A 12,134-nucleotide genomic window follows, 5' to 3' on the forward strand; every position below is an offset into this window, starting at 1 on the left:
TGAACCTGGTGGGCGGAGGTTGTAGTGAGCCGAGATTGAGCCACTGCATTGCAGCCTTGGTGACAGAGCGAGACTCCATCTCCAAAGGAAAAAAAAATAAGTGCTCCTAACAGATTAGCAGACGTCAGCATCTCCTGGTCTCTTGTCTGGCCCTGAAGCTGACATCGTCATCCCACTAAAGGTCAGGAACCTCCCGTCCCTATGGCAGTCTGGTTCCCCATGGGAGGCCGGCCGCCTCCTGAGCACTCCCCGTGTATCCCCTCAGCATGGTCGTACCTCCACCAGTGCCATGGTGTATACCATGTGAACAAACTGCAGGTTCTTCTCAAGAGCCGTCCAGCATGAGCGGAATCTGCAGGTGTAAGTACCGCACGCCGGCATCCAGCTGCTCCGTGATGTCCAGCACCTGCGGGCAGAGGGGCTGTCACGTCTCCCTGCTGGTTGCCGTGGCTTCAAAGCTCATATTGCACAGGCTGGTTTCTTTTATTTTCTTCAGATGGAGTCTCGCTCTCTCATCCAGGCTGGATTGCAGTGGCATGATCTCGGCTCCCTGCAACCTCCACCCTCCAGGTTCAAGCGATTCTCCTGCCTCACCCTCCCGAGTAGCTGGGATTACAGGCACCTGCCACCATTCCTGGCTAATTTTTCTATTTTTAATAGAGACGGGTTTCACCGTGTTCGTCAGGCTGGTCTCGAAATTCTGACCTCAGGTGATCCACCTGCCTCGGCCTCCCAAAATGCTGGGATTACAGACATGAACCTCCATGCATGGCTAGGAGTGGCAAAATTATTAACATAAAAAGGTGAAAGAGGGGCTGGGTGTGATGGCTCAGGCCTGTAATCCCAGCACTTTGGGAGGCCGACGTGGGTGGATCACGAGGTCAAGAGATCGAGACCATCCTGGTCAACATGGTGAAACCCCGTCTCTACTAAAAATACAAAAAGAAAATTAGCTGGGCATGGTGGCAAGTGCCTGTAATCCCAGCTACTCAGGAGGCTGAGGCAGGAGAATTGCCTGAACCCAGGAGGCGGAGGTTGCGCTGAGCCGAGATCATGCCATTGCACTCTAGCCTGGGTAACAAGAGCGAAACTCCATCTCAAAAAAAAAAAAAAAAAAAAAAAAAAAGTTGCCTAAAGAGGTGCACACAGTCTGCCCTGCTGCCCTCCAGCTGGAAGGGAACCTCAGTTCTTTCCTATTGGCTGGAGCCCTTCACAGAATGTCCCCCACCCCTTCCAGTACCTGCTGCACTGCCCCTCCCCCTCTGCAGAATGTCTGGGGTCCTAAGTTCTAAACTGCTTTACTTTCAAATTTTACCGGACCTACCTGAACTCAGGAGAATCTGTTGAGGTAGGTCACTCTCTGGGTCCTGCTCTTGACTTTTCTCACTGTGGAAACTGTCAGACAGCGGTGATCAGCACCCAGCCTGAGGGGATGGCTTCAAATGGAGGTGAGTCTGTAGGGACAGGGGCATTATCCAAGTCTCTGTCGCGTTTCAAATCCCTGGGAATTCAAACTTGACACTGCCCCAGGGACAGTTGATAGGGCTAGTGTCGAGGAGGGAGGGAGCACTGGATGTCCCCAAAGACATCACACCTGGAGAGGGCCATGGCACCCTGAGTCTGTGGTTAGGGAGGACGGCTCCTTGGAGGTGGACCAAGATGCCTGGGGGAATACACCGTGTAGGGGAAAGGATGGAGTGGATGTACTGATTCTTTCTAGAGGGGGACGGGTCACGTCACCGTGTTTGTAGGGAGTGGTGGGATCGTGTTGTGCCGGTGGCCCAATGAAGATGGCGGGCAAGCCTGAGCCCTGTGTTATGTCTTCGGGCACCTGGACAGTGCCCTTCCATAGTGTTCAGAGGGATTTGGACTGGACTTTTCTAGATCTTAGGGAGGAGTGAGGAGAAGTCGTCTCAGCCAGAGACGACTGTTGGGTGTGATGGCTGTGACAGAGCATGCAGTGACAGCCTCGAGGTGGGCAAGCCTGGGGCTACTGTAACTGCCGCAGCCTCTCAGCTCGCTCCCCAGAGGTGGCTTCTCAGTCAGTTCAGGTAGCTGTTGGCTTTAACAGGGGTGGGGGCAGTGGGGAAGTTCAGGCAACACGGCCTGGGCTTCCCAGGTTGTTCTGAATTGTTCGTCCTCTTGTGGAAGCGCAGGTCTTCAGACCCACTTCCTCTTGTCTGCTAGCTCACGGCCTGTCCTCTGCACTTTGTGTTTCTGTGGAGATGAACAATTTGCCTCTATTCCATGTCTACTACCTCATGAACAGGGGACACGTGTGGACTCTTGCTGGTTTTCAGTGGAAAGGTCTGGAAAGACTGGTTTCCTTTTCAGTACAGGAAGGAGAGTAGAACACAAATAGGAAGATGGTCCTCTTATTATTATTATTATTCAAGTTAGGATGTGTGTCCTGACTGATGAGGTGCATGTGCTGTATCCCTGTTCCCCTTGACTGGAGACTGCATGAAGTCCTAGCGAACAGGGATGAGCTCCAGACAACTTTGCCACACCTGGCCTGTGGCCCAAGAACCTCTGGTTCTTGGTTGGTCACTCTATTCAGTTATTGGGAGCTCAAAGGAAAAGGACCAGAGATGGGCTCGTTGTCCCACGACCTACTGTAACATGACCAGCAGCTGTGAAAATCCCCAGACACCTCCCCACCCCCCGACAGCCCCACTGCTCACCGCTTGCTGGCTGTGCTCTAATCGTGTGCCGCTCTTGCTGGCTGCGCAATGACAGTATCTCAGGGAACTCCACCACTGCTTCTCAGACCTGCTCCCTGGCAACAGAGCTTCCTGAGTGGCAGCCAGCACCACCGAGCACTGAGGAAAGTGTCGCCTGACTCTGACCCACATTTAGCACTTGCTGGGCATGGTGCCAGAACAATCACTTGCACACTGGGTGTGATGCGTATGGGTTATCTTCAGGGTTCACGGGGTGCTGGCTTGGGAGAGATTTCCATCCGGTGGTTGTCTTCCATTGTTTCTTTTTCAAGATGGAGTCTTGCTCTGTCACCCAGGCTAGAACGCAGTGGTGCAATCTGGGTTAACTGCCAGGCTCTCTAGTGAAGGGACCCTCCTATGGAGGAACAGAGCATGCGATGCACAATCAGGGACACTTGCAAGCTGCAGTTTCCCTGTCACATGCCCTCAGCTGTAGGACACCCCTGATTCCCCAGTGACCAGGGTGGACCTGGAGACCCCAGCTCATTCACCTCTTTCCTTTGTCTCCACAGCATGCCCAGAGCTGGAAACGGGTGTGACCGAGAACCTTGGCGCCTCCATGCCAGTGTTCACGGCTCTGTCCTTCGCCACACCTGCTCCTGGCCCAGCAGATGGGCCGCCCCTCGTGACTGCAGTGGTTCCCCCAGGCGGCCCTCCGGTGCTGTCTGCCTTTCCCAGGACCCCTCTGGTGGCAGGACACGATGGCCAAGGCCTCAATTGGGCCGGGGCTTCCAACGTCCTTGTCCAGATGAAGACAGAAGTGGGGCCTGTGAAGGCTCCTCAGGCACAGACCTTGGCCCTACCTCAGGACCCCCTCGTCTGGCGGGCTCCAGGTGCCGTCTGTGAGGGAGTCGCATGTCCACCTCCCCGACCCCTGGCAGCTGCCCCTGTGGTGCCCGCTATGGCTGCCCACATCATTGGGGTCACCCAGGCCTGTGACGGAGGCTGGTTCCAGGGCCTTCCTCCTCCAGCACCACCACCTGCTCCCCAGCCGGGCCCCATCGTGGCCCCAGGGAATGCTTGTCCATTGTCACAAGGGGCTCATGGAGAGGGCAGCCTGGCTCCCTCCCAGGCCAAGACTCCCCCGGACGACTCCTGCAACACCCAGAGCGTGTATGAGAACTTCCGACTCTGGCAGCACTACAAGCCCCTGGCCCGGAGGCACCTTCCCCAGAGTCCGAACACGGAAGCGCTTTCCTGTTTCTTCATGTGAGTGTCCTCGGGGCACCGGAGCTCACCCTGAAGCTCACCCATAAAGAGGCTGCTGGATGGACGGGAGGTCACGCTGTTCGGGGGAGCTTGCAGGGTGGTCTTGAAGGCGACGGGTCGAGCTATGGAAGGGCACATTTTCAGGAACATTCATCTGGCTGCCGCTCAGGACAGACTCTCAGGGGCCTCATCTCACCTGCCCCTCACTGTCCCGTGAGTCCAGCCAATCCTTACTGGGCAGGTATTTGTAGCTTTGCCCTCGATCCCTTCTAGAAAAAGGGATGACGTTGCTTCATTCAGAGGATGGTGAAGAGGTGACTTGAGCTCACACATGAGGCACACGGCACAGTGCCCGGCACGTGCTGGGACACATTACATGATAACTGTTATGATTACTGTCCCTACTGCTATCGTTATCAGAACTAGGCTATCTAGGACAGTGTTCCCCAAAGCCACGGGCTCCAGTGATGGCTCTGAGTGCACCACGAGCCCAGCAGCCCAGGGCCATGGACTGTGGTGACTGAGGCAGCAATGCCAGCATCTGAGAGTTTGTCGATTCAGTCCCAGTCGTGCCTCTCTCCATCCTGCAGTGCCTCTGTGACCCTGTGTCCCCCGCTGATGAGCAAACCCGTACTCCACGGGAGCTTGAGCACATCCACCCGGCAAAACACTGGCCACTCCCGTAGGCAAGTCCCCTGCCCAGGGTGTAGGTGTAAGGAGGCCCCATCTTTGTCCCAAAAAATCTTGCCGCCCCTGCATCTTGGAACTGGTTGCATTCTCCCTTGGAGCTGAGTCCCGGTGCACTGGGGACCCTGATTCTTGGAGTGGAGTCGCCCCAGGCTCACAGGCTTGGTGTGGAGTGGGCTTGGACACCGCTCTGCTTTGGTTCTGGTTTCTACTCGTCTCCAGGACCCTGAGGCTGCGTCCCCAGGGGCCGCCTTGCTCCAGAGTCCCCAGGAAGCTGGTTAAATGCTCAGTCCTGGGGCCCTGGAACCTGCACATTAACCCTCGCTCCCCGGGCATTCTGTGTGTGCGCTGTCTCAGTCAGCTCGGGCTCTGCCATAACAAATCCTATAGACTGGGTGCTTTATCAGGACACATTCACGTCTCCCACTTCCAGAGGTCGGAAGTCCCAGATCAAGGTGACGGCCGACTGGTGTCCTGGCTGGAGAGGGCTGCCTCTGGCTGTGTCCTCTTGTGGCTGAGAGGGAGAGCCCTGGTGTCTCCTCCTGCCCTTATCGGGGCTCGGATGCCATGATGGGAACCCACCCTCATGACCTGCTCTAACCCTGATTAACTCCAAGAACTGACACACCGGGGCTGAGGGCTTCAGCACAGGAATGCTGGGGACGCTCACATTCCACCCATAGTACTGAGTTCATTTGTCAACACTGTAACACTGAGGACTCGAGGGGCAGTTGGAGAGGCCAGCCGGTGGCTTGTGTTGATGACTGATCTTGGGGACATATCCTGCCCATGTGGGGGAGAACAGGACAGGGACAGATGACAGGACATGTGTGGGGGTGACAGGGGCCGGGTGTTGGGACTGGTGGGCTTAGGATGGAGGGTGGGCTTATGGACTGGGACTGACTGCACCACCTTACAGCCCAGTTCTCAGATCCCTGGCCCAGCAGAAGCCCACCATGACCATAGAGGAGGGACTGTGGTGGGCCGTGCGGGAATGGAAGCACACGAGCAACTTTGACCGGATGATCTACTACGAGATGGCGGGTAAGTGAGTCTGGGGTGCAGGGGCAGAGCCCACATGGCAGGGTGACAGAGGGTGACAGAAGCCAGATGGCCATGGTGGCTTCTCAGTGTGGAGCATGAGGAGGGTGTGGACAAACACAGGCACTCCTTGGCCCCTGGCTCCCTCAGGAAGCTGCTCCTCCCTCCTAGAGTGCTCTGGGGTCTCTATCCTGCCCTGGTGGGAAGCCACGCCCTGCTTGGCCTCGGGCCAACCCCTGCCTGACACTAAGGGTCAGGGAGCGAGCAGCCAGCATCACAGCCCAAAGGAGATCACCGCCAGTTGTGAGGATGGGGAGAAGGGGCGCTGGGGACTATAGACAGAGCGGGGTGCACTCTCTTCACAGCAGTGGCCAGAAGTCAGTTTTCGCCCATCCCAGCCTGGCCAGGACTGGAGAAACCTGCGCTGGGTCAGGGGAGACCTGTGTCCAGGACACCATGAGACCCATCTCTGGCCTGCCCGCCTTTGCTCCTCGTAGTCCCTTCCTTTAAGACAGAAAGACGGCAGCCTCAGGCGAAAGGGGCCCTGTCTTTTGCGCCCAGCTTTTACTTCCTCCCGACCGGGGTCTCCCACGCTTCATCTTCCCGGGTTATCCTTCAGGGACCCACAGTCCCAACCTCAGGACTCATGCAACTGGGCAACATCATGGACGCCTTCTGCCATAAACCCCACCCCTGGTGCCCTCCTGGGCCTCGTGGCCCTGACTTAAGTCAGAAAGCCCTGTTGATGCCATGGGCTCTGCAGGGGCCGGGTGAGGGAGGGAGGGCCCAGAATTCTGGGAGTAGTTCCCTCTGGGACTGGGGGACGGGCCCCAGGGAGGGCCTGGACAGCCTGCCTGAGGCATGCCTTCCCATTCCCTGCCATCGACTGCTGCCTGGTCCTGGGGGCAGAGGGCCTGGACCCTCTCAGCACGGTCTACACCTTCTTCACCCTAGGTTCCTAGAGTTTGAGGCTGAGGAGATGCAGATTCAGAAGTCACAGTGGATGAAGGGGCCCCAGTGCCTGCCTCCTCCAGCCCTGCCGAGGCTTGAACCTCAGGGACCGTCGGCCCCTGAGGTGGTCAAGCAGCCAGGTATGGCTTCCCACATTCCCACAGGAGCCACGGCAAAGCCCAGAGAGGCCGAGGGAGGCCACTGTCCCCACACCCCATGCCTCCCTTCAAGAGAGGGATTTGTTCCTTCCAAAAAGACAGCTCAGGGGAGCTGGGGGGCTGGGCGGCTCGTGGTCACAAAGTGGGTATTCACCTGGTCAGGTTTCCTAGCTACTCTCTCCCCTTGCCATTCCAAAACTCAACAATCTGCCCAGGAAGCAGGGATGAGCGGGTGGAGTACTCAGCATATCAGTGACTCCAAGCTTCCTCCAAAACGATGCTGTCCCACATGTGCCCCTCCTGTGGCGTCTCTTCCAGGGGCGCTGTGGTTCAGGTGGTCCTGACCCAGCTGGGACCCACTTCAGGTCCCTGAGCCCTGCCCTCCCCTGTGTGATGCAGGCAGGAGGAGCAGCCCTCACCATACCCATCCTCCTCCCTCCCTGCCTCAGTGTACCTTCCCAGCAAGGCTGGCCCCAAGGCCCCACCTGCCTGCCTGCCACCACCCAGGCCCCAGCGGCCAGCGGAGACCAAGGCCCCCGAGGAGATTCCCCCTGAAGTGGTGCAGCAGTATATGGACATCATGGAGAAGCTGCTGGGGCCTCCCGCTGGGGCCACGAGGGAGATCGAGGGACAATGGGAAGAGGGCGAAGTGGAGCAGGAAGGGGACGGGATGCTTCTAGACCCAGGCGTCCTGAGCTACGCTGACAACCTGTGTTCCCAGAAAGACTTTGTCACCAAGGTGGGCTAGCCTCAAGTGCTGGGGTCTGCAGAATTCCAGGGGGTGGCACTCACAGGTCCTTGGAATTAAGCTCTGTTCCTTAGCTCCTCCGCAGTGAAGGGGTGTGTGTGTTGCCATCGATTTGACTGTCTGTGTATGTGATTGTGTCTGTGTCTTTGTGTCTGTGATCGGTTACTCTGTGTCTGTGTGGGTGTGAGTGTGGAGTGTGGAAATTACTTGTGTCCATTTTCCTGTGTCATATGTGGGTCTCTTTGTGTGTCTGTGTGTGGTTTGTGTGTCTCTGTCTGCATGTGTGTACGCTACCAGGTCTGTGGTCTGTGTGTGTAGCTGTGGTCGCCATGATATGAGACAGCTCCAGAAGGGTGGGGACGGGGCGCTCACTGCTTTCTGCATCTCCTCCAGGTGTCCTTGGCTCCAGGTTACTCCCTGCCCGGGAAGCTAACACCGTCTTCCTTCTGTTTCCAGGTGGAGGCCGTCATTCACCCCCGATTCCTGGAAGAATTGCTTTCCCCAGATCCACACATGGATTTCTTGGCCCTAAGCCAGGAGCTGGAGCAGGAGGAAGGACTCACGCTTGCCCAGGTAGAGCAGGGAGGTACCCTGGGGGCAGGAGGGACCCGGCACATAAGCCCCACCTGATTGTCCACCCCACCCTGCGGGGGATGCTCGGCTTCTTGGGGAGCCACTCCGAGGTGGGGAGGTGCAGGTTCAGATGGAGCGAGATGGAGAGGAGCCAGGGAGGGGAGTCAGGATGCAAACTGCAGTGAGGCCCAGCGGGATGCCCAGCAGAGCCACATTCTCTGTCTTTGACAGAAAGCCCAGCCGCCTCAGGCTTCCCTGCCTGCCACCCAAGCGCCTTGGTCTTCACCACCCTGGGCCCTGTTCACACTTGAGGCAGAGCCAGTAAGTGCTCCCTTTACTCCCGCAGGTAGCAGAGAAGCGCCTCCTATCCTTGAAGGAGGAACCGTGTGAGAGGGCAGTCCCTAGTCATGGCACCACCCAGCTGGACTCAATCTCTTCTAAGTCTGCAGCGGGCCAAGGAGCAGAGAGAGATGTGCCTGGCCCCCAGCAAGGGGTCAGCATGGAAACCTGCCCACCCCAGACGGCTGCCTGGGACGCTCAGGGACAAGGCAGTGTGTGCACTGGGATGGCCTGGTCCAAAAACCCTGTTGTGCTTTTGGAGAGGCTGGATTCTCACAGGCCGAGGGCTGCCCGGCTAAACTCTCCTTCCCAGGATCACAGACCCACCCCCCAGAGGGATTCCCGGGACCCTCCGGGACGAGGCAGGGTGCGCACTGGGATGGTCAGGTCCATAAACCCTGTTGCCGTTTTGGAGAGACTGGACTCCCGCTGGCTGAGGGCTGCCCGGCCAGACTCTCCTCCCCAGGACCATAGACTCACCTGCCCAGGTGTGGGGACCAAGGACACCTGGGGTCTCCCTGGAGCCTCTCCTGTCAAGGAGTCACGCAGGCTGTCTGAGTGGTCAAGTGAGGAGGAGAGGGAAATCCCTGGCATAGTTTCTGCCATGGGTACCAACTACAGGCTGCGGCCCTGGAAGCTGTCCCAGAGCCCTGTCCCAGCCTCGGGCCTTCTCAGCCTAGAAGGGTGGGAACCCCAGGGAGCTCTTCAATCCCAATCTGCAAAGAGAAGAGACCTCAGCCCAGCATCCGCTCCTGCCACCAAGTCCAAGAAGCGAGCTCTCTTCAGAGGCCCATCCCCTGTTCAGATGCCCCATTTAAGGCCTGGACTCAGCGCCTGTGGGGCGCAGTCCCTGGCTTGGGGGCTGAGTGGCCCCTCGCAGTCTAAAAAGAGAAAGGGTGACCCCTTGCTCTCTAAGAGGAAGAGAATGCAGCATTGTAGCCAGTAGAGGGACAGGGCAGGCTCTCTGGTGCCAATCCCCAAGGGTGGGGCTCTCAACTCTCGGACCCTCAGGGCATCAGGTGCCTCAAAGCAAAAACTTGTCCCCCAGTGCTGATCTTGCTGGGCCTTAGCTTTATGGGGGAGGGTGGGGGAAGGAAGGGGCAGGAGGGAGGGGAGGGAGAGGGTGGCTGAACCTGAAGGGAGGGTCTAGGGGTAGGGGGTGGGGAGCAATACCTTGGAGGTCTCATGTGTAAATCTGAATAAACACAGTTGTGTTGGAAATGCTCTCCGGGTTCCTGCCTCTGTCCTCAGGGCTGTGCTGCTCAGTGGAGGGGGTCTGTGAGGGAGTACAGAGGGCCTGGGAGATGCCAGGCACTGGGTACCCACGGGGGCCAGCCCCACGCGTTCCTGCAGGCGTAGGCTGCCCCTTCAGATGCTCCAGGAACTGACGGATGCTGAGGAGACCCTGATCCCTCCCACCAACCACTCACAAGGCCCCGACTGCTTTAGTTATCAGCATCCCTGGAAAATCCTGGGATGTTGAGAGCTGGCTGGCTCTTGTTCTGCCCCGTGGGAGCTGAGGAGAAGGCAGCTGCCCGCAACAGGGACACGAGTAGAGGCGGTCACTCCTGCTTAACCCTCATCAGGAAGAGCTCAGGCCCTGGGCTGAGGGGAGATATCGAGGCATCCATCCACACAGGTGTGTTTGGGATACGACGGTGTGTGGGGAGCAGGGGAAGTCCTTCTGCTGCTTTCTGGTCAGGAAAGAATCTTGTCCAACTGGCGGAAGCAGATGCTCCTTGCTGTGCCTGTCACAGGGGCTGGCCTCGGGGCACGCGGGGTCCTGCATGGAGGCCCCCACACCTATGATTCCCTTCCCATATGATGATGGAACTCTTGTGTGGAATTGATGCAGACACAGATTTGAACCCAAGAGGTGGATGTTGCAGTGAGCCTGGATAGCACCATTGTACTCAAGCCTGGGCAACAACAGCAAAACTCCACCTCAAAAATAAAAATAAAAATAAATTAGCTGGGCTAATCCCAGCTGCTCGAGAGCCTGAGGCAGGATAATCACTTGAACCTGGGAGGCAGAGGTTGCAGTGAGCCCAGATGGCGCCATTGCACTCCAGCCTGGGCGGCAAGAGCAAAACTCCTACCAAAAAAAAAAAAAGAAAAAAATAATGATCCAGGCATAGTGGCATGCTCCTGTAGTCCCAGCTACTTGGGAGGCCGAGGCAGGAGAATTGCTTGAAACCAGGAGACGCCCACCATCCCACCCAGCTAATTTTTCTCTATTATTTGTAAACATGGGGTTTCACTACGTTGGCCGGGCTGGTCTCAAACTCCCGATCTCGGGTAATCCACCTGCTTCAGCCTCCCAAAGTGCTGGGATTACAGGCGTGAGCCACCATGCTCAATCCATCTCTTTCAATAAGCTTCTGCACAGCAAAGGAAACAAACGACAGAGCAAAGAGACAACCTGCTGAATGGGAAACGACGTGTGCAAACTGTTCACGACAAAGGACTAAAATCCAGAATACGTAACGAGCTCAAATAACCAACGATGAAAAACAATAAATAATCCCACTAAAAAAATGGGCAAAGGACATCAAAAAACATACAAATGGCCAACTGATATATGAAAAAATGATCACATCAGTAATCACCAGGTAAGTGCCAATCAAAACTACAACGAGATACCTACCACCTCACCACAGCTAGGATAACTATTCTTAAAAATACAAACAGCGGATGTTGACATGATGCGGAGGAAAGGGAACTCTTACACACTGAGGCGGGACTGGAAATTAGTAACGTCGTTATGAAAACCAGTATGGAGATTTCTCAAAATACTAAAAACAAAACCACTACTTGATCCAGCCATCCCACTACTGGCTATTTAACCAACATAAAAGAAATCGGTATATCAAATCAGTATACACTCACATGTTTATCACAGCGCTATTGACAACAGCAAAGATATGGAATCAACCCAAGTATCCAACAATGAGCAGACAAGGAGAGCGTGGCATATATACACCATGGAATGCTATTCAGCCAGAAAAAACCATGAAATCACGTTGTTTGCAGCAACATGGATGAAGCTGCAGGTCATTATGTTAAGTGAAACAAGCCAGGCCAGCCATAGGAAGAAAAACATCACACATTCTCACAAACATGTGGGAGCTAAAAACAACAACGACAACAAAAAAAAAGTTGACCTCATGGAAACAAAGAATACAATGACAGGTTTCAGAGGCTGGGAAGGGATGGGGGTGAGGAAGAGAGGTTGGTTAACGGGTACAAACATACAGTTAGAAACAGTAAGTTCTAACGTTCTATAGCAGAGTACGGTCACCATAGTTAGCTCAGGCTTGGAGTGCAATGGTGCGACGTATTTGCAATATGTTAGCAAATACGGATTGTATATTTCAAAGTAGCTAAAAGAGAAGGCTAGAATTGTTACCAGCACACAGAGATGATAAATCTCGGCCAGGCACGGTAGCTCACGCCTGTAATCCCAGCACTTTGGGAAACTGAGGCCGGTGGATCACGAGGTCAGGAGTTCAAGATCAGCCTGGCCAAGATGGTGAAACCCTGTCTCCACTAAAAATACAAAAATTAGCTGGGCATGCTGGCAGGCGACTATGGCTGTTTCAGGAAACATCCATTTACACTGTTTCCTGGATTGCAGGCATAAAAACGTGACTGAAGACATATACCGGCCCTACTGCCTGGACAATTCATAACCATCGTAACAGT

At 55.8% G+C, this 12,134-nt stretch overlaps 1 protein-coding gene across 2 annotated transcripts; it reads left to right on the plus strand.

Moving 5' to 3' along the window:
- Nucleotides 1–1,314: 1,314 nt before the first annotated feature.
- Nucleotides 1,315–9,827, plus strand: LOC135273134 (NUT family member 2G-like). 2 transcript variants are annotated; one of them, XM_064372059.1, is made up of 8 exons: nt 1,315–1,448; nt 3,236–3,932; nt 5,539–5,667; nt 6,615–6,751; nt 7,219–7,508; nt 7,974–8,090; nt 8,437–8,638; nt 8,792–9,375. In XM_064372059.1, the coding sequence occupies exons 1-8, from the start codon at nt 1,433–1,435 to the stop codon at nt 9,373–9,375; spliced, it is 2,172 nt and encodes a 723-aa protein (XP_064228129.1). In that variant the 5' UTR covers nt 1,315–1,432. The 2 variants fall into 2 exon arrangements, with proteins under 2 accessions (XP_064228129.1, XP_064228130.1); XM_064372060.1 differs by lacking the exons at nt 8,437–8,638; nt 8,792–9,375 and adding an exon at nt 9,789–9,827 and having other exon boundaries at nt 1,316–1,448.
- Nucleotides 9,828–12,134: the final 2,307 nt, after the last annotated feature.

The sequence above is a fragment of the Aotus nancymaae genome, unplaced genomic scaffold (assembly GCF_030222135.1).
Source record: "Aotus nancymaae isolate 86718 unplaced genomic scaffold, 86718_ANA_hifiasm-v0.15.2.pri h1tg000286l, whole genome shotgun sequence".
Classification (NCBI taxonomy): domain Eukaryota; kingdom Metazoa; phylum Chordata; class Mammalia; order Primates; family Aotidae; genus Aotus; species Aotus nancymaae.